The sequence below is a fragment of the Oryzias latipes genome, chromosome 10 (genome assembly GCF_053564925.1).
Source record: "Oryzias latipes strain Hd-rR chromosome 10, Olatipes_Hd-rR_3.1".
NCBI lineage: Eukaryota > Metazoa > Chordata > Actinopteri > Beloniformes > Adrianichthyidae > Oryzias > Oryzias latipes.
In genome coordinates, this window is record NC_136246.1 from 30,418,032 (window position 1) to 30,442,363 (window position 24,332).

Genomic DNA, 24,332 nt, shown 5'->3' on the forward strand with positions numbered 1-24,332 from the left:
TGATTGTGGCCCTGCGACAGACTGGCGACCTGTCCATGGTGTCCCCTGCCTTCGCCCACGAGTGGCCAGGATAGGCTCCAGCAGCCCCGTGACCCCGAAAGGGATAAAACGGCAAAAGATGAATGAATGTATAGGATTAACAAAATTGCTTTATCAGTAAAATAAAAATAACACCGTTTCAAATTTTGACTCCAGTAAACCTTCCACCCAAAATGAGCTGGGATAGGCTCCAGCAACCCCTCGACTCTGAAAGGGATTCATCGGGTTCTAAATATGGATGGATGGATGTAATTTAACGCACATTTCTGTGAGGTTCCTCTGCTTTTTTAGTCATTAGGTTTGATTGGGGGGGGGGGGGGGGGTGTTAATCATCAGAAAGTTCAAGTTTGCTCAGTTTGATTGCAGCTGAGGTGATGCTGGTCAGTTGACTGACCTAGTTAAAACACTCCAGACAGTAGAAATGTCGGTTGATGTGGTGAATCTTCGTAGTGAAAATCAAAGGAATCTTTTGTTTGTGTGGAATTTTGTGAATTACAGCAGAGTGTCTGCATTTCCTGTCTTTCTGTGACAGTGACTGAGATGTTGGTGAACGTTCTCAGCATCTGCTCCGACGACGAGCTCACGAATGACGGGGAAGAGATCTACGACGGTGAGAGGCGCCGCCTGACTGCTTCCAACGCCAACAACGGGTCCTGTGGAGGCTCTGAGCTCCGGTTCATGTTTGTGTCTGTTTTTATTTCATTTTTGCAGCCAGTGCAGCTGCAGCAAGGAAAGAGGTGATCAAAAACAAGATCCGAGCCATTGGGAAGATGGCGAAGATGTTCTCTGTTCTACGGTGGGTTTGAATTCTTTTTATTTCTGCAGGTGGCAGTTAAGGACAATTCTCTGAGTTTCTGTCTGTCATCATCTGTTTTTTTTCTCTTTTTCCCCACACACATCTGCGCTTCCCTCGCTTGTTATTTCTCTCAGGGAGGAGAGTGAGAACGTCTTGACCCTGAAGGGGCTGACTCCTACAGGCATGCTGCCCAGCGGCGTGCTATCTGGCGGCAAGCAAACCCTGCAGAGCGGTGAGCTTTTTCACACATGCAGTCCACCCATGAGCACACCTCTGGGTAGTAGGAACAAAGAAAAAGAGAAAAGGGCACACACAGACAGTTTGGATGTCCGCCCTCTTTCTGCTCCTTTCCTCCTCTGCTGTATTTCTGTCTTCTCTCATTCCTCACTGACCAACACAGTGCTCACCTTCACCCAACGGCGCCTCAGGATACCAACAGCCCGCTGGCCGCAAGAGGCAAAAACCAAAAGAAGAAGTCACTGTCACTACCCGATCTGGAACGGCCACACGATCTGCACCACACAAATAAGAATATTACTTCATCTGTGGACAAAATTAAGTACTGTGAATTAGATAAGCTCCCGTGATTTGATTGTAAAAAAAAAAAACGTGTAAATCCTTAACAAATAATTAAAACATGTATAGAGTTTTTAAAAGATCAGCTCCAGATAGCATTGTAAACACCAAATAACTCAGTTTTCCCACAAATGAATGTTTTCTTCAACAATGGAGAGCTTCCACTGACTGAATTACAGCGCCGTAAAATAAGAAGAATGGCGCCTAAATGCAACATTGTACAGTATGATCGTATATTTTCATCATTACAGACAATGAAAATCCCAACAATGTGTGACATCGTGAAAACCATTTGGTTTGGAGCCATTCTTCTCTGTTTGATCGTTTTTATTTTTTTTAGAGGATATGTTGGCAATGAAACAAATAGGAGAACTGAGGGCAATTTTACTCTGAGGAGATGCCCCCGGGGGCAACTGCAGCCACTTTCGTAGCCAAGTTTACCGTTAAAACGTGTCTGAGTTAACAGAGTTAATATAGTGTTGGGAAGTGGCTGGATCCTCGCACACTCGGGAGGTAAACTGCAACCAAATGCAGCAGAACAAGAAGAAAACATTTGCACACGCGCAGTGCGGATCGTGCAGTCCTGATCCGTAGCTTTCCTTTTTTTATTTTGTCAGATGTAAACATCTCTAACCGACAAACGCCGTTAAATGTTTTTGAGCGGACGTAGACGGATTTAGCGCATGATCAGGTAGTGACAGAAGTCAATGCAGTCGCCTTTTTTCCGTGACATGGATGCCCCTCTGTTTTTAAGCCAGACAACATCGGTAAGCAGTGATTGGTCCGAGTCAATGTTTCTATGGCAACCATGAGACCACATACTCTTACTGAGGCATCAGTTTATAACTTGAATAACCTGCACAGAAAAACTGTTAAAAAGAAAAAAAGGCAGCAGAGCAAGAAGGGTAATTCCTACAAAAAGAATGACTAACACCTGTTTAGTTCTCATTAGAAGTGTGTGGGATTTTGGCTTCTTGGAGCCAGCGGGTACTTCCTGTTTGCCACGCCCGTCCAGTTCTCATATACCATTAATGGTCACAGCAACTTTAAAACATCTCACTCTGAGGTGTGTGCATGAGCTGCTGCTAACAAGCTGCTGCTAACAAAGGATGCTCTGCACATTCAAAGCCTGAAACATGCAACTGAGTCCTCACAAGAAACTCAGCTCCTATTGGAGCAAAGCAGGAGAAAACAAAAACTCAGTTTAGTTCCGATTCAACCCACGTAGTGATGTCTTCTAAAAATGTCTGAGTTTGAGAGCCGTGGACGCCCATACCCTCCTTCTTTGTGTCTTCTGTCTGCACAGAAGCATGTTTCAGCCTTCACTCCGTTTCTTCTTCTCCTCCCTCCTCCTTTCTGCTTCGTCTCTTCTGTCCTCCTCTTTCCTCCTTCCATCCTTCAGCAACCATTGAGGCCATAGAAGCCATCGAGACAGTTAAGGACGCCGAAGGTAAAATCACTGTCATCTCACTGTGTGTGTGTGTGTGCGCGTGTGTTTGCGGCAAACATGGCCGTTCTATCAGCTGCTCCCGCTCACGCCACCACCTCCTCCACCACCACCACGCCCTCCCACATGCAACCATTTTAACAAGGAAATACCCAGAAATGGAATTTTAAGCGTAATTTTCTTTGAAAACGTGTTTTTTTTTTTTTGGGTGTTTTGTTGTTTTGAACACCAAAAACACGATTTTTTCCTTAAACTGTAACGGTTGAGAATAGCCTAAAGAAAACCCAACTTTTTCTCCCAAATAAAAATGAAAACTTCTACACATTCTGGAGCAGTTGACTGCCTAAAGCTCCCTGATGGAGGGGACACAATGGACTGGGGGTGCTGCTGGGTAAGACACCTACGGTGGCCCAGAAGAGTCACAACACAACACTTTAGATTTCGTAACACAAAATAACACACTACAATTCGTCACAAGACTAAAAAAATTACTCACAACAAAAGAACTCGTATAGACGCCTCAGTCTGCAGCATAAAGAGATCAGCCTTGGTTCAAACCTCAGCTGGGGCTTTTCTCACATGTTTGATGGGTCATTTCAGAGTTTTATATGCTTGTTTTTGGACAAAATATTTAAAATTTAAATAACTTTTACTTGTTTTGCTGGCAGATTTAGTCGCATTTAACGAAACGTTCCGCTGCTCCCAGTTGCTAGAGTGTCCACCCTGTTTTGGGAAGGTTGTGAGTTCAAATCCTCAGTCAAATCATACCAAGGACTCCAAAAATAGGGCCTAATGTTTTCCTGCTTGTCACTCAGCATTAAAGGGTCAGAATGGTTGGGGGTTAAACCACCAAATGGTTATCGAGCAAGGATGTGTCTGCAGTTCACCACTCCCCCAGGGGATGGGTCAAATTTGGGGAAGAAATTTCACATACTCAGGTGTGTCGCAGCTAATGGGATCTTTGAACTGTTATTGTTCCTATTACGAGGGGAAAAAAAGTCATTAAATCTCATGAGACATGACCTGCTGAGTCATGTTCCCAAAACGAAGTCCACAGGAGATCAAAGGCTGGAAATTTAGGCAAATTTGATGATATTGGCCCTGGAGAACAACTGCAACCCAACGTTACAGGAATAGGACAACGGAGGGGGAAAAAAACAAACATTTCAACATTCTTTTGGTGGTGGGAGCTAATGATTTTGGATTCCATGCTGAGCTCCTCTGTAGACCAACAGTTAACTGGATCCTGCTCTTTCACTATAAACATGTCTGCATCATTTGTCAAATGTAAGTTCTGTATCCGCCGCCCTGCACCGAGACATTTTAGCTCTTGGTTTAAAGGTGACCCTTCAGAGAGTTTCCTAAATGTGTGTCTGCAAACCTGCCTCTGCATTCCCGTGAGCAGTTTCTCCATGGTGTTATGTTATTCGTCTGAGGTTGCTTAGTTGTGGGACCCGCTGAAGATCGGCGGGTCCTTCCGTCCTCGTCCAGCTCAAACTGCAGTGACGGCGAGCGTTCCAGACTGCTGCCGTGGAGTTTGTCTCTAGTGGGGTGTGGCTCGTGTCCACAGACCCGTCTGCACGCCTCAGTGAGCCGCTTCCTGTGTTTCGTGCCGTCCTTGGCTTCTCCAAGAACACAGCCCATAATTTGTTCGTTCAAATGAATTATGGAGGACCCCGTTTGTGAGATTTCTGCTGTTCTTTATGGACGTTTTTGTCGCATAATTTAACCCCAGCAAAGTGACAGTCGCTTTTGTTCAAAAGTGGTGTTCATCTGACAACACAGCACCTCTTTTTGTTTCCATAGTTATTCGGTCAAAATTATTCAAATACCACAACAGCAGTATGTGGTTTTCATCTGCTGGTTCTTTTTTTATATTTTCATGTCCACTGATTTACCTCTGAGCTTTTTAAAAGACCCTATAAAATCTGCTGATTGGCTAAAAACAGATTAATTATAACATTTTTGGTTGGCACGTGAAGTTTGCTTTCATTGGGGAAGATTTTGCATCATTTCATAAACAATAATTTTGCCCAAAAAAAAAAAATCCAAGCAAGTAGAAGCCAAACTGCTTTTTTCTAAAAGGGTGTTCATCTCTTTTGTTGTCACGATGAAAGAGTTCCAAGGAGAATAAACGTTTTTTTTTAAAGTATCCTCATAAGGAGGAGTTGCAACATCATCGATCATCGACTGACTCATCAGTTTCTGTTTGCAGCAATTCAGAGAAAACCAAACATCATGAAACGTTGATTGACTGAGGATGTAAATCAGTGGAACGTTATGGTAGAATCCGCCTTGTTAACAGTAAAAGTAGAAAAGGTGACCATTGACACAAAAAGAGGCTAATCAGATCTCAAGTGGGCCTGTTTTGATCAAACGTCTGGCTGTCAAAACTTCCTCAGATGTGTGTCTGTGCAGCTTTGCTTCGGTATTCTGTGTCTCCTGTTGCTTCTTCTGTCAGGTGTGTCAGACTACTGATCTAGGATCAAAGGCCAAGCGTTGCATCTGGGTCAAACTCATCCTAGCTCAGCGCTCAGACAGCAGATGGATGTTGTGTCTAGAGTTTGGTGTCAGAATTTTGTTTATCCAAACCTGAAAGTGGTTAAAAACTGCGGTTTGGACCCAAACAAGAGGTTTAGCTTTAGTCACAAGCAACTATATGAGGGGTTGACCCGTACGGATGGTGCGGGTTTTGGTGGAGGTTGTAGAGGAGAGTGGCTGCATCTTAAAGAGAGAGCACTTTCCTTGAGGCTTGTTCAGCCACTTAAGAGAACGCCATAAAAACAGAACTTACCATTGTCCTCCGTGTGGTAAGTGTATCTGAAAGTGTTTGTACGGCAAATTGAAGTTGCACATACATGTGATGTACAGGTGATGAAATTGTACCTTACACCACACTTAAGTCCTGGAGGGGTCCAAATCCAAGCCTCGGGGGCAGGCCTTCAGCTGGTTTTCCAGAAACCCTGCCTTATCTGCTGCTCATTACCTGGATCAGGTGTGTTTAGCCAACAAGAACCTTCAATGGCAGGTTGGTTGGAAAACATGGACGATACCAGCCAACGAGGCCTGGAATTGGACACCCCTGCTCTAGCCGTTAGTGAGGCGCGTGCACTGGCTCCTTACTGACTGTGCACAAATGCTTTACGCGCAGGATCTGCATGCGATACATAAGCGCCCGTAGGATTCCCACACAGTTTACACTCTGATTGACCAATTTTCTAAATTGTAACAGTCAGGCTGCAGGCAACAAGCGCATTTATCACGCCAACAGTAGGGTCCTTGTGCAGTCTGCAGGATTTGGGGGCTAAAAACCAGAAAAATCTGTACGACTCACCTACTTTCCCTTGGTAAAAGTGTTCATTAAGACCTGTCACCTGGGCTCACCGAGCGGCCTAAGAGCTTGATATTTTGAGCGGCCCCAAACACGTTTACCTATTTTCACCGGTTTACAGCCCGTATCCACCCTTTAGGGTAGTTGTGACTAAGGCTCCTCTCTTTGCTTTGGTGTTCTTCTCCCAAAGTCTTCCAAAGGGGTCTGGATGAACAAGATTCTCCTGAATGTTTGGTCGAATCCTAACTCCGTGTGGATGTTTGTGTGCACGTGTCTGCAGCCATCAGAGGCTTCTCACCACAGCATCGGATCAGCAGTTTCGAGGAGGCAAAGGGTCTGGACCGGATCAACGAGAGGATGCCGCCGAGGCGCGACGCCGTCAACAGCGTGGGCCTGTCGATGGGACGCATGAACATGGGGGAGCCCAACGGCACAGACAACAACAGCAATATACAGTGATGGACCGTCCCACATGCTCAGACCTGTACCTGCAGTTACAGCAACATGGATCCATGTTTAGACACATGTACATAGTCATACATACATGTGAGAAATGCATCACTAACCAATCCTGCAGACAATGCTCACAACCCATCATCCACTGCACACAAACCCACGCAGACACACTATTAGCTACCTTTCCTCAGCTCCTATGTAAAGGCATGAGTGTACCTGGACTTTACCACCAACAGCTGAGTTTCTTTACTGAACTGATCAGCTCTGATCTTGAGAACTACATCTGTATCGGCACAACCACAGGAGAGAAACTCCAAGAACGCTAACGGGTACCGGCAGGAGGAGCTGCCGTCCAGTCTGTGTCGCCTTGTGGCTCCACGCCGTGTTTGTGGCGTGTTACGTTTGTTTTGGCTCAGGTGTGGGGTTGCTTCTGCTCACGAGGCGACAGACCAAACGACGATTCATTTTCTAGAGTTGAGTATAGGCCTGCGTGCTTTCCCATGCATGCTATGACATGTTAGCATAGTACATGCAGTTGCAGTCATCGGTACTGCGCCTTCAGTAGCAGGTCAAACCGGTTCTTGGCATTATATACATCCACCTCAGATGAATGGTACTACAGTATATGCTGCACAAATGAAGAAAGTTTGTCAAACTAAGTGCACCCCAACCCTGCCATCAAAAAGGAAAATGCTAGCCAACAGTCAATCGGGGGATGCTGACCAACATCTTAGAGAATACTTGGAGGATTTTCAGCAAGTTCACTCCAAAGCATGAAAAACAAATCCTGCATCTCAACCTCTACAAGCCTCAGTCAGCGTACCAGGTGTTTTGGCTCTCAGAGCTAACCAGAAACCTGCCAACTCCCCTGTGCCAGGCTACATCTGCCCTATTTTATAGGTGGAATCTTCATGTTACCAAAACAATCTCCTCCTATTCTATACGAGCTTTCCGAATTCTGCATTGGGTGCGTAAAGTCGGAAATGTTGAAAGATGTTATTATTCAGAATGAAAGCTTTGCAGGAAATGAAAGGCGTTTAGGTAATGCTAGAAACTTTCCATCAGTTGGTGCCTGCACCTCCTCACAACTCAGGCGTATAGACTTGTTCTTAAAACATTTGCCACTACCGGTTTGTGACTTTAGATGAGGTTTAGAACACGGAACAGCTGGTTTTGCACTAAATAGCATTAATGTCCCACATTTAAGTCACAAAGCTCCTGGAACAAGGCCCCGAGGAGAGTTTTTCAACTGTAACAGCCTGATTCACATTTATAAAAACAAAATCTTACGGTACAAACAGCTGAGAAGTTGGTGGTTTTGAGGGTTTCTTTTGAAGCCACAGGAGCAAAAAGACAAAAGTTTGGCTGAAACTGGATGCCACAACAATAGATTTGAGCGCAGCAGCAAAATATCGGTAGAAAGAAAAAAAATTATATCAAACTTTATTTATACAAAGCGCCTCTCATGCTTTTAGTGCTTTACACTAAACTAAACTGATGAGGCGTGAAGCTCTAATTTCAGCCCTCTTCAAACAAACAGCCAGACTGTCATTTAAGATGGAGTCAAAGGGGTGTACTTAGTTTGTCACACACACACAACTCATTTTGATAAATGAAAAAAGAAACATCTGGAGTGAACTATTGACTGTATATGAGAACTGGACCGAGTGAGTGTGATGTCACACATAGAAAACTCTGTTACTTCCAGCTCCAATCAAAGTCGCCATTTTTTCGCAAATACGAACGCCGCCATGTTGGAGTCGGACGTCGTCAGTAAGCAGCGATTGATCCGAGTTGGGCTGAGTCATCATTGCTATGGCAACCACTCCGGCCAATCAGGAGTGGGCTTGTTGGTAGTTCATACCCCTTACCACCAAATCAAATGTTTCTAGCGTAGGCCCCACCTACTTTTATTGAGGCCTTTGATTGGCCAGTTTAGAATAACTTGCAGTAAAGAAATAATATGAAAAAGAAGGAGGATTATAAAGAACATGTTAAAAAAAAAAAAAAAAAAGGTATCAAGAGCAAGAACGGTTATTCTGATGAATAGAGTGAGTAATAGCTGCTTATTTCTTGACCTTTTGGAGCTGGTGGGTACTTCCTGTTTGGGACATGCTGGGGGCGGGGTCACTCAGTCCAACTCTCACTTACGGTCTATGGTATGAATGCATGGCCGCTCAGCCGAGGACATGTGGAGAACTTCTTTCATTCACAAAACATTAGGATTTAAGACGTGCACACCTTCTTCTCCAAACACCTTTATGTTGAAAGACGATTTCTTTTCTCGCTTGCAGTTCACACCGACAGTCTGGCAGTAACCAAAAGCTGCAGAAGGGTTACACGCTGCCCGCATCAGTGTGTGCAGATGCTCCCAGCTGCAATCTAATCTGAGCCCTGAACTCTCCTTCTGCAGAGGAGATCCCCACTTTTTTTTTTTTTTTGCTTCTGTAGCACTGCACTATTCTCCACTTGAAGCCAAGGGGAAGTGTCCCCCTCAAACTCTGGTTCTCAGCCAGCTTGCTCTCTGGAAAGGCTTGAAACTGGGCCCAATTTATATTAGAGGAGTTTCCCTCTACGTGTAAATAATTTACAAAGAGGTTTTATTGCACATCTGATGCATATGATCACAGGAGATGCAGTACAAGTGAAACTCGAATGTTTTATTTTAGGGGAGGAGATCGGATATGAAGCCACACCTTCATGTTCTTTTTTCATCCTCCTTTCCTTCCGGGTTGATTTCTGCAGAAATGTTCTTTTATTTTTGGTGGTGGTGGTGGTGGTGGGGGGGACAGCTGGTCTCAAAAGCAAGAAATGAAATTTCTCTGAGGAAGCAGATTCTTCTGAAGGCCAGAGGAGGAAAAGTGAAGTTAAAGGTCTTTGTAAAGCATTTATATTAACGCATCAGTGCATGCAAAGTTAAGTTCTTTGATAATAATGTGAAGATTATATTTGTGCTCTGTGTTTCACTATAGGACATTTTTCCATCAGGGTTTCTGGTCAATATTAATGAACTGAAGGTATAATTTGTCATTTATTTTGTACATATTGTTAATTTATTTTTTTCAAATCGATTTTTCTGTCACTGTATTTTCTTTTGGTCTCATTTATTCCTGTTTTTTTTTTTGTAAGTGTTTTTCAGTTGCGCTGTACAGAACGACAGTATGCTTCTCTTCATGCCCCGCCCCTCTCTTTGTCAGTGTACAGGAGTTGTTTTTAAATGATAAATATGAACACTTAAACCAATATGAAACGAATGATCGTACTAAATACAAAAAGGCACAGACATCCGGACAGCCAAAAGCATGATTGCATGGTTCCAACCGGCACTTCCAAGCAAAAAGCAGCGGAGGAGCCGGCGACGGCGTCAGTTTTTAAGAAAAATGTTTACTCTGAGCATCATTCATGAGGACTCCTCCGTATTTGATTCTGTTTATGACTATTTTGATTCTATTTATTATGGACATTATTCTTAATATTTAAGCTCTCTCTGCTGGTTGCTCTTCATGTTGCGTTGCTCCTTGGTTGTGCTTCTTTGGGAGAGGTGACCCCCCCCCCCGCATCCCGCCCCCCCCCGGATGACCCTGTGCCATAGAGTTGTACCACATTCCTTCCTTTCTTGGTTTCCTCCTTTCCTGCCCTCCCTGGACTTTTCTGTTTTGGCTCCCTGGTCACTAACACTGTAAGCATGCCCCATGGGATTCTCCACTTTTTTACTCTTGAATAAAATATGCATGGACCTTTGGTATGGATACAAAGTCTTTTTGTTTTTAACATTTCTGAGCATAAACGCATAAACTTAAGGATGTCTTTAAACCAAGATAGTTTAGGATAAACCAGGTTTGGCTCCAAATTTGTTTTTGTTTGGTTTGTTTTTAGTTGGGAGTAGCTAGAAAGTCCTGCAGACACTGCAGCAATAGTTTGGAAAACAGAAAAACCAAAGCATTAAAATTAAAAATAAAAAGCATTTAAAGCATTTAAAAATTGCAAAAAGCTTTAAAACTTTTGTTTTCTGATTTCTAACTACAGTTCACAATTTTGCAGATTTTTCAGGGCAATTTTTTTTTTTTAACACCCTGTGTTCTGCATTGTGATTGGCTGTAGACCATCGTCAATCAGTCGGCCATGTCTGCAGTACAGAATGCATTACGTTTTTAACATTGATTGGAATCAAATCTTTGCATTCATTCTAAAAACCTAGACGTATTTTTCGCCGTCAGTTTGAACTTTGAGAGTTTAAACAAGAGAGAAACATGAGAAAATGTTTGATTAAAGTGAATAAAGTAAGGATGGAGTTATACAGCCTTCAAACAACTAGAATCTTTGTGGACTTCAATTTATTTTAGAACATAACCCCGGCAAAAAAAAACGAGGCAACACTGTACACCACGATTAGGTGAGATAAACTTGATTATCCAGGGAGTTGCAAGAAGTGAAATCTATGAAGTAGTTTTTTTTTTAATGATTGTAGTTGTTTGCAGAGCGTAAAGCTCCTCTCTACTATTGACTGCATGAGAATTGGACTGATGGGTGATGTCACCCACTAATACGGCTCACTTCCTGCTCCAACCAAATGCGGTCAATTCAGCCGCTGTTTTGTCGCGATGCGGACGCCGCCATGTTAGGGCCATATCTAGTAGGCAGTGACTGGTCCAAGTCGGTCGCAGTCAATGTTTCTATGGCAACCACTCAGGCCAATCACCGCTAGTGTTTGCAAGCAGGCTTCACAAAATCTGTCAAACATTTTGGAAAGTTGGACGTGGGGGCCAGCAGGGACAACATGCTTTTATTGAGGTGTCAAATTGGTCGGTTTATACCTTAAATAACTTGCATTACAGGAAAATATCTTATAAAAAATAGGATTATCTAGAGCATGTTAAAAAAAGACATTTCAGATTAAGGATAGTGATTCTGATGAGTAACATGACTGAGTAATAGTTGTTTGTTTTTCCATAGAAGTCTATGGGATTTTGGCTTATTGGGGCCGCCGGGTACTTCCTGTTTGGGGAGCAAGGGGTCACTTAGTCCAGTTCTCCTATACAGTACAGTCGATAGCTACTACACACCCCTGAGACCCCTTTTTTTTTTTTAGATAGACATGAACATGTTCACACTTTTCTGAAAGATTAAGTCCAGTTTTAAAGAATTAAACCAAAATTCTGCCAGAATTCAAAGATTTTTGTAAACCGAACACATCCTCCACAGCAGATTTGGCAGAGGAGATTGATGGACAAACAGCCAATCAGTGCGCAGATACATACTGTACACTAAAAGTGTGCAAAACTGCACCAAAAGAAACTGCAAAACCACAACCGGTAAAACACGATGTAGGAAGAACATTGTACTTCCAGCTTTTTGTGTTGTTCACACTTCCCTTCACTCAAATTGCAGCTTTTGTCAAACTCACCTAAATTACCTTTGTTTTGTGTTTGGACATCACATTGCTGCTAAAACGCACCAGGAATCACTTAAACGCTCCATGTTTGGGGGCAAAATTTATCCAAAAAAAAAAAAAACTTCTTTAGGGAGAAAATTGACGATGAAAAGAAAAAAAGAAAGAAAAAAATGATGAGATGTTTACCCATAACCTCTTCCGGATTTGGTTGTTTTTTTCCTCCCTCATCATTTACTCGGTTTACTGAGGGGTATTCCAGGAAGCATGTTTAAACTACCCTGACTTTAACCCTGAACTCTGGCTGAAATCCGCCTGAACTTGCTTACTCTGGGTATGTCGGTTTCAAAAGACCGGATATGAGTTGGCGTAATTACGCTCGACTTGGTAACCCTGGGTTAATGAACGTGCACAGCAAGTACATAAAGACATTCTCAATGGATCGCTGATTTCTGGAGTAACCATGGAAACGCGTGGAGAAAAAAAGAAAGCGCAATACTTCAGTGAGACGGAGTCTGAGATTTTAATGACGGCTATGAAGACTATACGTCCATCAAAAAAGTAACATGGCTGCATCATCATCAAAAGAAAGAGTTTCTGCTTGGAGAAAAAGAACAGATAAAGTAAACGCACAAGTTTCTGATCTTGTTTTCATTTTCCTTGTGACGTGTGTGTGTGTGTATTTTATATATATATATATATATATATATATAAAACTATGTGTTATTTTTAAGCTGACTTAACAAAAAAAAAGATTTCTTAACTGAAGCAAATAATTAAGCTAGATCAAATAAAAAAGTTTCTTTCCAACATCCATATGTGGTCTTATCACCCTCTCATGGTGGAAAAAGTATTATCTGAGCTTCTTCATCCACTAAATCATCTTCAAATGGACACGCCATGCTCCTTCACCTCTCTGAAAACAAACTAACCTTCAACTAAACCTGCTCCAGACCAGGTTATGTTCAGAGCATGAGTTGCTATGGCAACTTGACACCCCCTGAAACATACCTCCATTTTTGGAACCATAAGCTGAGGTTATCAACTTCCTTTGCCTCAAACTTACCGTGGTAACTAGCATAAACTGCTTTCTGGAATACCCCCCAGGCCTGCATTCACACTGTTGCCAAATCGTGCCAGAGTTCACTTGCAGCTAAACCAAGACACTCATTCAGTTTATGTATAAAACATTTAATACAAATATTAATTAACAGATTCTGGTGTGAAAAGTGAACTAAACTGTCAAAAGAGAAACAGTGAAGTTTCAAGGAAGCGAGAAAGTTGTGTTATTTTGAAGAGTGAAAGTAATGTCCATAACATAGAAAATTCAGCAAAACAGAAACCAAAACAACAACATAGTTTGACATAAAATACACCTAAAGTCAGAGAAAACATGCTCATGTATTCAACTCTAGACCTGCAGGTGGAATACTGTGGCTTGAAAAGGTGCATGGGAGGATTAGAAACAGTACTCAGCAAGACGTGGAAGAGGAAGTAGAAACACAAATATGGAAAGGATTTGTAGAAGTCTGGGTGGGGTCAGAGTATGCAAATGTAGAAAAACGTTCAAAAACCCACCAAACTGGAGGTGGAGACAGAAGAGAAGAAGACAGAAGACAAAGAAACCTCTCAAAGTGAGCTCTTCCTCTGTTTACTTGTTTCTTTTACAGAAAGACTGTTATTCCTGTTATATTTCCCTGTTTTTATCTGAAATATCTCAGAGTGACAGAGTGTGAAGGAATCTGGCTTTCATTCGTGGTTTTCTTACCTCATGAGGTTCCTGACCTCGCAGGTTCCGCTGCTCCCTTCAAAGCTTTCACTTTGAGGTGACGCAGATGTTGGCGGTGGTTGTAACGGTCACAGCTTCACTCAAAAAATGTCAAAAATCTGAGGGAAAAGCACTGCTAAAGCACTGAGATCCTGCAGGACACATGTATTGTAAAAGTCTGTGCTGTCAGGACTCCATAAGGTCAAAATCAAAGTCTTGTTGCAGCACAAGAGTGGGTTGAAAACTCCGCCTGCTGCCTCTTTAAGCCTTCCAGGTGTTTCCAATTATCTCCTGTACTCACCTGTGCACACGCCTCAGCGCAGGAGCTGTCATCGACTGTGGACAATAAAGCTCCAGGAACGAATGGAAACAACTATCATTTCACAACTTCAGTGAAAAAAGTGTTTAAATATAAACACGATATTATGGACTGGATCCCCTTTTTGAGGTGGTTTGACTTTTGCTCTGAAAAAAAAAAGGAACATGAGGTCAAATGTGCAAAAACAGAAAATCTAAAAATGATGCTTGGATTTTAAGATTTTGGGAGAAAAATAAGTATTTATTTTGGCAAAACTAACATTTTTGCACAGAATTCTAGATATAAATTTAACCGTTAGACCCTTTTCCTCAGACTAGATGGCGCCATCGTGTGTAAAGTTATTTCCGGTTCAGCGGTCCAGACAGGTAAAGCAGAGAACTAAATGCTGTTTAACACAATTTTACATAAGCAATAAAAAGGTAACCTTAACAATTATAACGGAAAATGTTCACAATATTTAGTTCATAAATGCCCTACCTAACTAATCTGTTTTCCTCTCTTAGATCGTTCACAAAACACAAATTTCTGATGTCCTCCAATTTTGGAGGTTCTATTGAAAATATCAACCTTTTATTTGGAGCAGATTTTATTCTGGTGGGTTCTATTTTGTTCCATGACCGGGATTTGGGCCGCCGAGGGACTGCCACCCAAACCACACTGGGCAGAGGCCCCGGGGAAGACCCAGGACACGCCGGAGAGTCTACGTCTCTCGGCTGGCCTGGGAACGCCTCGGGGACCCCCCGGAGAAGCTGGAGGAAGTGGCCGGGAGAGGGAAGTCTGGGCATCTTTGCTTAGATTACTGCCCCCGCGACCCGGTCCTGGATAAGCGGAGGAAGATGGATAGATGGGTTCTATTTAGGTTGATGGTATTCGCACGTTAAGTGCAACTGAGACCAAAAACGGAAGGAAATTGGATGGAAACGGATGGAAAGGCAAACTGCTGCATCTCCAGCATTCCTTTTTTAATTGCTCACGCAGCAAAAGCACAAGTGAAAAGATAATTACAAGTTTCTCCACATTTGACCCGACTCCCGGAGGAGCAGTGAGCTGCAGACACTCTGGATCCTTCCTCCAGGTCCGTGCTGCCGCGAAGTTCGTGCTGGCCGTTACCTTTTTCATTCATTCACCGCACAAGAAAGCAATGCATCAGTGATCAGCTTCACTTTAATGTAAGACGCTGAAATTGTCTTATTTTTGCTCTGTTTACAATGATTTTGTAAACAGCTCCTACAGCTCTACGTCTCATACCCAAAGCTAATGCTAGCATTAGCATCAATTAGAGCAATTAGACCACGAGTAGCTGGGATAGGCTCCAGCAGCCCAGTGACCCCGAAAGGGACCAAATGGACAGATCGCTGTTCTGTTGCAGGGCCACAATCACACACCCACACACTCACGTTCACACCTATAGGGACAATTGAGATAATTAACCTATGAAGCGTGTGTTTGGACGGTGGGAGGAAGTGAAAAGTGTCTATTGAAGACTATTTATTTTGTTACCCATAATTCCCTCCTGGTCCCCTAAATGTGTCCCTTAGGGGGAAAAGACTTGATTCAAAATGTAAAAGTAATTTAATAAAATGAAAATTTAAAACACACAATGACAAATTTCCTGTTATTTTCAAAGATCAGTCAGAATTTGATCACATATGTAATAAAAAATATATTATAAGGGAAGTTAACATTTTTGTGATTAGAAGTATTTTTTTAGATCATTTATTTTCTGGATAAAACATTTCCTTTAGATCAAATTCAGTGCTTCAATTTTTATTATTTTTATTATTTTGTTGACTAAATTGTTTCAGTGTCCTTCATCAGGAGGCGGAGCTAAAATATTTTATATTGGTGGGGGCTGGGGGCTCTGTGAGGGTGACACGTTAATTTCGTGCTTTTTTATTTCAAATTGCCCTTTTTGCAATAATTATAGAAGCTTGTAGTGATGATTTCTTGTTCTTTGTCAATAATATTACTAATGAAGGCAGGGGCGGGGCTACAGGGGGCTCCGCCCCGCCTTCATCTATAACTCCAACTTCTCCCTGACAGATGCAAAACCATCAGGGACATGAGGCTGTGATCCCACGGCCTCGTGGGAATCTTCCCAAACTGTGTGCTGGCGTGATTGCCGCCATAACCACCGGCGGGGTCGTATTTGCATCTCCGGAGACGTTTCTTGCCTCGGCCGCCTTGGCGGTCGCCATGGTGACTCTGGGGTCTCTCCTGCACGCCCTCTGTCTGCTGGTGGAGGAAGTGCTGCACCACAGAAACACCAGGTCAGCTCTTTGACCTTCTTTGGACCCTCAGCCCCTCTCAGCTCGCCGCTTCACGGCTCCCTCCCTCCTCAGGTATCGAGGTCGGGTGAGGCTCATACCGTCAGCCTGCGGTCTGGGGGGGCGGGCTCTGCTGGCCGTGGGGGTGGGAGGCCTCCTGCTGCACCTCGGAGCCCAATGCTGGGAGCTCCTTCTCCTGGCTCCTGTTTTCTACACGCTGCTCAAAGCTCTGGGAGTTCTGGTGAGGTTCTGCTGTGACTCACAAACATCTGTCCTACTCTGACTCAGAGATGATTGTTGCAGGAAGAGCTCACATTTGGTGACTTTTTGTGCCGGCTTTGGTGGTTCTGTTAGTCAGCTGCTCAGAGAACGACAGCAAAAAAAACAAAAAGCAGGATGACTTCATGCACGCTCACTTCCTGAAACTCTAGTTGCTGACGAGGAGTTTCCAGATTTAAAAAAAACTAACACTTTTATCAGCAAAAGTCAGCCAGAAGTGTGAAATTCTGAGCAGGAATGCATTTTTAAAAAGGGGTTTATTAAGTGGAAAATTGAAAGTAAAAAAAAAAAAGATTAATTCATGTCCAGGACTTAAATGCATCTCCTGTCATTGATTTACATATATAAATCAATGAATAAATGCACATTTTTTTCTTCCTCCAACTCCCCTGATTAATTAAATTGAAAAAAACAAACAAAAAAAAGAAAATAGTTTAAAATAAAACCAGTGGGTATCTGGAACATGTTTCATCTTGAACAATGGTCCGGATGAATTCTTGATTCTGATTGGTTTACTGGGTGTGCGTAAAAAAGTGACAATCAACAGGAATGACTGCACGGCTAAAAAAGAAGTTCTGGTCACGTATCATAAATGTTCTGTATCACTGCGCCGGCTTCTTTAAAGCAAACTTTAGATTCATCATCAAAAACAAAATGAGACCATCAGCATATCTATCTATCTATCTATCTATCTATCTATCTATCTATCTATCTATCTATCTATCTATCTATCTATCTATCTATCTATCTATCTATCTATCTATCTATCTATCTATCTATCTATCTATCTATCTATCTATCTATCTATCTATCTATCTATCTATCTATCTATCTATCTATCTATCTATCTATCTATCTATCTATCTATCTAACACTAACACAATTCCTTCATTTTATGGACTCGTAAGTAATTGGACAATTGACTTCCATGCTATTGCATGGGCATGTGTGGGCAATTCCCTTGTTATGTCATTATGAGTGAAGCAGATAAAAGGCCTGGAGTTGATTAGAGGACTCGTGTTTGCATTTTGAAGATTTTGCTGTGAACAGACAACATGCGGTCAAAGGAGCTCATCATGCAGGTGAAAGGAGCCATCATTAAGCTGAGAAAACAGAAAAAAACATGCCAGAAATTGCTACAGTGTTAGGAGTGGCAAAATCAACAGTGGTACATCCTGAGAAAGAAAAGAAAGCACTGGTGAACTCAGCTATGCAAAAAAACCTGGACGTCGACGGAAGACAACAGTGGTGGATGATGGTAGAATCATTTCCATGGTGAAGAGGAACACGTTCACAACAGCCAACCAAGTGAACAACACTCTCCAGGAGGTAGGCGTATCAATATCCAAGTCTACCATTAAAAAGAAGACTGCATGAAAGTAGAGACAGACGGTAAAGATGGAAGCCACTCATAAGCCACAAGAATAGGAAGGCTAGATTGGACTTTGCTTAAAAGCATCTAAAAAAGCTGGAAAAACATTCGTTGGACAAATGAAACCAAAATCAACCTCTACCAGAATGATGACAAGAGAAAAGTATGGAGAAGGTGTGGAGAAGCTCCTGATCCAAAGCACACTACATCATCAGTAAAACACGGTGGAGGCAGTGTGATGGTCTGGGTGTGCATGGCTGCTAGTGGCACTGGGACACTAGTGTTTATTGATGACGTGACACAGGACAGAAGCAGCCCAATGAATTCTGAGGTGTTCAGAGACAGACTGTCTGCGCAGATCCCGATGAATGCAGCCAAACTGATTGGGCAGCGTTTCATAATACAGATGGACAACGACCCGAAACACACCGCCAAAGCAACTCAGGAGTTTATTGAAGCAAAGAAGTGGAATATTCTTGAATGGCCAAGTCAGTCACCTGATCTTAACCCAGTTGAGCAGCATTTCACTTGTTGAAGACTAAACTTCCGACAGAAAGGCCCACAAACAAACAGCAACTGAAAGCCGCTGCAGTAAAGGCCTGGCAGAGCATTCAGAAGGAGAAAACCCAGCATCTGGTGATGTCCATGAGTTCAAGACTTCAGGCTGTCATTGCCAACAAAGGGTTTTCAACCAAATATAAGTAATGACCATTTGGTTTTCAGTTATTTCATTTGTCCAATTACTTACGAGACCATGAAATGAAGGGATTGTGTTTAAAAAATGCTTTAGTTTTTCACATTTTCATGCAATCATTTGGTTCAACCCATGGAATAAAAGCTGAAAGTCTTCACTTCAATGGCATCCGAGTTGTTTTATTTAAAATTCACTGTTGTAATTTACAGAAACTAAATTAGAAAGAATGTGTCTCTGTCCAAATATTTATGGTCCTGACTTTATATCTTTTGGCGCTGCAGTCCAGGTCTTTGCCGGCTCAGCCATCCCACCACAGAGCAAATAGTCAGTTTTTTAGTGGAAAAAAAGTGTTCCCAACCGAAAAAACATGAAATAAAGTACTAAAAAGTGATTAAATATTTATTTTTTTAATGAAAATGGTATAAGCAGGATAATGGCCTTTTATATGTGCATTATTATGTACGTAATAATTCAAACTAATCAAAACTATCTCTTTCACTGTTTATTTCCATATAATTACATTTCAAACTGTGTTTGCAGATCCCACACACTGACCTAAACATCTTTCTGTTTGCATTTCTGATGATTTGCTGTTTAGGATTACGGATAATAACCCTCCTTTATTTCTGAAAGGAGCTTTTGAGTTTTGGTTATGCAGTTTATCGGTTTTACCATCGTAGTGTACGAGTTGTTCTGTGTGAAAAACTGCTAAATATTGTAGATTTAATGTTATTGCATGATTCTGAAGGGTAAACATTGGATTTAGAACTCTTTTTAAATTATTTGCCACACAATTAGCCAAACAAACTAACATTTGATCAGATTTAAAGATTTTTACCGTCAGGCGTCGCTCTGATTGTCCACGCTCATGTGGACCTTCTTAGGAAAAGTCTGGTTGTTCCTAAGCGAGCTCAGGAGCTGGAACATCACTCTGGCTGTTTCTGATGGGTGTGCAGGGTCCGTCGGAGGTTGAGGTTTCAGATATCTGCGAGGAGAGGAAGATGAACGTTGCCCACGGCCTGGCCTGGTCCTTTTACTTGGGCTACCTGAAACTGGTGCTGCCACGTCAGTAACATCCCAACACGCCGGCCCAACGCCAGCACGGATCTGTTTGACCTCGCCAGCTTGTCTTTGTCCGTCCAGGTCTGGAGGACTCCATTGCAGAGTTTTGCGCCTCACACCCCACCAGCAGAGACCTCTGGGCTCGTGGCTCCAGGAAGCTCTTCATCCTCATTCCCCTAAACGGCAAGATTTCCCACCAGCTGAAGGACGAGGACGAGCGGCTGCAGTTCTACGACAACCTTCCCAACTATGAAATGAACATGGCGGGAATTCGGGGACGCGTCTATAAGCACAGTGTCTACAAAGTGCTGGACGAGGATGGAAGGGTAAGGTCACAGGAGAGTGCAAGAACTTTCCCTTTTATTACCACCAGAGGGCGACATTTCCCCATTCAGCACGTTTATGGGGGAAACAGAAACCAGAAAAAAAAATGTTTAACATTTCAAGATAAACCTTCTAAAAATTGGTTGACAGTTGAGTGTTTAAAGTGACGAACCTCACAAGAAAACAAAGAAATATTTATATTTGAACAGCAAATAATAAAACTGAAAGTCAGTTTTTGTTTGATTTTTTTTTTTCTACTTTTTAATTAAAGATTTTTTTGTAGCACAGTAGCTTTAAAGCTCAAGCACAAATCTTATTTTAGAGATACAGTCTGACTTTTAATAGAAATAAATCTGTTTAAAAAGTTGGAAAAATATTTCTATAATTTTATAATCTTTATTATTTAGGTTTTTTAGAAACTTCAGGGGGAAAAAATGTAAAAAGCTGAACATAAACGCACATATGTGTTTGCTTTGTCGCCCTCTTGTGGTTAAACTTGAGAAGGCATCGTTGTAGAAATTAGTGAGGAGGCCTGAAACCAAAAAGATCCAGTCCGCTGTTTTTGGTGTTTTTAACATGTTGTTGTGTTACTTTCTGATGGTGGAGTACATATTTAATGCTTGTGGTATCCTATGACCTCACCCTAACATTGACGTGTTCTTCCTACCATGACAAAGGTGGATAAAGGTGGAAAGATTTCATGTAATCCATGGACACCAGTGAAGATCACAAATCATTGAAGAAAAAAAGCTTCAGAGCACTGTCTAGTGGGTCTAGATGACCCAACTCCCAATGGTAAAGTGCCTAGGATAGCACAAGGTTTAAAGAAAATTAAGCTTAAAACTGGATTTCAGAGTATTTCTTCATTCTAATTGTTGTGAATTTGCAGATGACAAAGTGCTGTTTGAAAAAAAGAGAATATTTGTGACGTAGAAAATATCCCACCATAACTTTGAGGTAAATTTCTAATGAATTCCTGCCGCTTTGCAGAAACTATGTCCTAGAAAAAGACTTTTTTTGGCCTAAAAACAGCATAATCCTAATTAAAAGACCACTTGAAAATAGATCAAACTATGATTAGAGTGGGTTTTTAAAGGATTGTACGAACATTTGTTTGGGTCCATCACCATTTATGTCTGTACTCAAACCCCCTGCACCTATTTAATCGGATGGAATATGAGGTTTTCATCCTCAGTGATGCGTATCTTCATAAAATCCTCTCAGGTGTGCATTTGTGTTCAACCAGGCCCACGACTGCGTGGTGGAGTTTGCCACACCCGTGCTGACGCTCTATAAGATGTCTCAGGAGAGGAGCGCCGGCTTCGGGGAGTCCGAGCGCAGGCAGCAGGTTCTGCTTTTCTACAAAACCCTGCAGGACATCCTGGAGGGATCCTTGGAGTGTCGCAACCGTTACAGACTCATCCTGCTGCTCGGTGAGAGGCTGAATCAGCGCTCGGCTCCACAGTGGCGTGACACTGCGAAAATCCCACACTTCCTCCTTTAAGGACTGATGAATTCATAGTTTAGTTTGGCTTTAGCAGCAGTTTTTTACGTTTGTTGCATCACACTCAGATCAAAAAGGCACAGATCAGCTTTTCTTGTCTCATGTGAACTTTTTCTCCAGAAAAAAAAAAATCCGTATTTTCTGGTTCAAACCATCATAACTGACAAATCTTCCTCTCCACGTCATAGATGAAACTGAAGATGACCCTCACTTCCTGTCCAAAGCCATCCTGAGACACTTGAATCAACAAGAAAGGGAAGAGTTCTGCCTGAACCCAATCCCTCAGCAGGAGACGAACTCGCCCGGGGCGCCCATGAGCAGGATGCCCACACTCATGATCAGCCTGGAGCCCCCTCAGCCTCTGAGAGACCCCGCTGAGGACAGTTATGAGTAACATCCACAGGATGATGGTGGGATCTGCTGCCGCCTTAGTTAAAGACACTCAAACTCCCATTAAAGATACGCTCACATCTTTTCTTGGAGTATTTGTTTTTCCATATTTTCTACAGGAGCCAAAAAATGCCTAATGAAGAATTAAAAAAAACACATAGAAGTCACTCCGGAGTAGAAGTTCCACTTCTGGGAGAAAAGTACAACACTTCTGAACAAATCCGCCATGTCCGGCACAAAGCTGGTTTCACACCGAACGCCATTCCCGTTTTCATCTTTATTTGATAGTCAATCCCAGCAAGAAGGGCCAAGGGGACCCCAGATGGTTAAAATGTGGGCCCCGAATGGGTTTGTCTGAAGATTCCATGTGTTTTCCCACACAGAATTACATGGTCACTCAGTGGCCTGTCTCACTACGCTAGCCAGACGCCCGGTAGACGACCGAGCTGTCCACCTGGTGGCCTAGCATCCCTGCGGCGCTAGCCGACAGTCTGGTGGACAGCACCGAGTGCCCTCTTAGGGCAATGTGGGCAAACACAGGTGGGGCCACCATGGAAACTGCGGACAAATCCATTCGGGGCCCAAATTTTCTGCCCACTTTTTGACCATCTGGGGCCCACTTGGCCTTGCTGGCTGGGTTTGCTTGTCCAAAAATGCGTTCATGAGCTCCTGTCGTGTGTGGGAGTACAAGTGACTGGCCGAATCGCTTCCCTACCCCAACATTTACCCTCCAACCGGAGAGAAATGTAAAAAAGAAATAGTGGCTGTGTCCCAATTCCAGCCCTAATACCTAACTACTAAAAAACGATAAAGAGCGGGAATGTGTAGTGCCCTGGATTTTAAAGCAATTCACCATGCTCACTACTTTTTTATTTCTTATTGTTTAAACGGCGAATATGACGATTTATGAATCCACTGTCTTCTGAAGATAGAAACGTTGATGGTTTAGTAAAACAAATACATTAAAATACTGTTTTTGGCAAGAATTGTTCCAACGCCAATGTCCAATGTCTTGTTTTTTTGTTTTTTTTTTCTCAGATGCTACTTTACATGTCAATTTGATTGTGGTCTATATTCGCCGATCTAGTGAGCATCGACGCACACTGGTTTTTCACAGAGACTTCTGGGAAATTTCCAGTGCACTCAAGGGCACAAGAAAAGTACACTAAATACTGCGTAGTGAAGGAATTCCAACACAACCAGTGTCTTTGAAGATGTCATCAATGGTCGCCGGTCGTCTACGTTAGCGCGTAGCTGCCAGATAACAGTAGTTTTATAACTTTCAAATCTCATTACTGACGTCTTAATGTAAATGTTGTGCCTCAGAGCGCATCCAGGTGCAGAAATGTATTCTTCCTCCACACCACAGCGTGCTGTGGATCCCCCCCGCCCAGCGTTAAATCGCCGTGGTTTCCCCTTAACCCTTGTGCTGTCCTAGGCACTTGGGATATACACTTGGGAGTTGGGTCATCTAGACCCACTAGACAGTGTTCTGAACCTTTTTTCTTCAATGTTTTGTGATCTTCACTGGTGTCCATGGATTACATGAAATCTTTCCACCTTTATCCACCTTTGTCATGGTAGGGAGAACACCTCAATGTAAGGGGGGGTCACCTAAGATAGCACAAGGGTTAAAGGTGACGCTGTGCAGAATTTTTAACACTGAAAACCAATGTCAAACAGTCTACAGGTAGCATTATTTTTTTATCTACATTTTTTTGTTCATTCACTTGTATTTTTTTTCAACGAGTTTTGTACAAAAACTGTTCATATTAGATCATCTAAGAGAGATTTCTGATTCACCGCTGAGCCTAAAAAGAAAGAAAAAAAATGCAGATTCATGTTTTGTAGGACTAACGGAAGGATCGTCACTGATTTACGTTTAATAAACGTGTCGTCTGTGAGGATGAGACACTCGTGTGGAGATTTTATGAGCCCAAGGTTTGTCCTCCTTTACAGGACAGGAGGGTTCATGAGGAACTCAGGACCTCACTGCCTTTGTCCTCCAGAATGTGGATGAAAAAAAATGTTCTTCTTGCAAGAATTTCCCAACAATATGTTTAAATTAAAAAAAAACAAGATTTAGCAGCTGTTGTTTTATTTAAAGGTTACTAAAGCTTCACAGGAACCTATGAAATAATGTAAAAAAATGATCAGGGTGATGGGGGGGGGGGGGGGGGGGGACTGGACGTCCAGCATAAATTCAGTGGATTGTTTTTTGGATGCAGTCACAAGACGGCTGGCTGTCCTTTGCCTACATGCCTCACGCACACACTCCTCCTCATGACGGCTGCAACCCCCCCCCCCCGACGGGTTGCG

At 42.6% G+C, this 24,332-nt stretch overlaps 2 protein-coding genes across 7 annotated transcripts in view; both read left to right on the plus strand.

The window, feature by feature from the left end:
* LOC101162612 (protein phosphatase 3 catalytic subunit alpha) overlaps positions 1–10,386 on the plus strand; it is a 45,958-nt gene extending 35,572 nt beyond the window's left edge. For 2 of the 4 annotated variants that reach the window (XM_023959362.2, XM_023959363.2), the window contains exons 10-14: positions 572–649; positions 751–835; positions 970–1,067; positions 2,814–2,861; positions 6,470–10,386. In XM_023959362.2, the coding sequence (XP_023815130.1) occupies positions 572–649; positions 751–835; positions 970–1,067; positions 2,814–2,861; positions 6,470–6,648 (488 nt within the window). In that variant the 3' untranslated portion in view covers positions 6,649–10,386. The remainder of the gene's footprint in view (positions 1–571; positions 650–750; positions 836–969; positions 1,068–2,813; positions 2,862–6,469) is intronic. The other 2 variants (XM_023959364.2, XM_078954376.1) reach the window with 1 other exon arrangement.
* Positions 10,387–13,431: 3,045 nt separating this feature from the next.
* Positions 13,432–22,098, plus strand: sting1 (stimulator of interferon response cGAMP interactor 1). 3 transcript variants are annotated; one of them, XM_023959365.2, is made up of 7 exons: positions 13,432–13,668; positions 16,165–16,391; positions 16,464–16,629; positions 19,690–19,798; positions 19,877–20,121; positions 21,366–21,552; positions 21,812–22,098. In XM_023959365.2, exons 1-7 carry the CDS (start codon positions 13,543–13,545, stop codon positions 22,015–22,017), a joined length of 1,266 nt encoding a protein of 421 aa, XP_023815133.1. In that variant the 5' UTR covers positions 13,432–13,542; the 3' UTR covers positions 22,018–22,098. The 3 variants fall into 3 exon arrangements, with proteins under 3 accessions (XP_023815133.1, XP_011478812.1, XP_020562439.1); XM_011480510.4 differs by lacking the exon at positions 13,432–13,668 and adding an exon at positions 15,066–15,196; XM_020706780.3 differs by lacking the exon at positions 13,432–13,668 and having other exon boundaries at positions 16,031–16,391.
* The last annotated feature ends 2,234 nt before the right edge of the window (positions 22,099–24,332 follow it).

Bases quoted from the DNA above. Each gene is read 5' to 3' on its own strand.
- sting1 (XM_023959365.2), top strand. From the start codon at position 13,543: ATGGAAAGGATTTGTAGAAGTCTGGGTGGGGTCAGAGTATGCAAATGT. The intron at 20,122-21,365 runs GTAAGGTCACAG...GTGTTCAACCAG, and splicing joins TGCTGGACGAGGATGGAAGG to GCCCACGACTGCGTGGTGGA. The intron at 21,553-21,811 runs GTGAGAGGCTGA...TCCACGTCATAG, and splicing joins CAGACTCATCCTGCTGCTCG to ATGAAACTGAAGATGACCCT.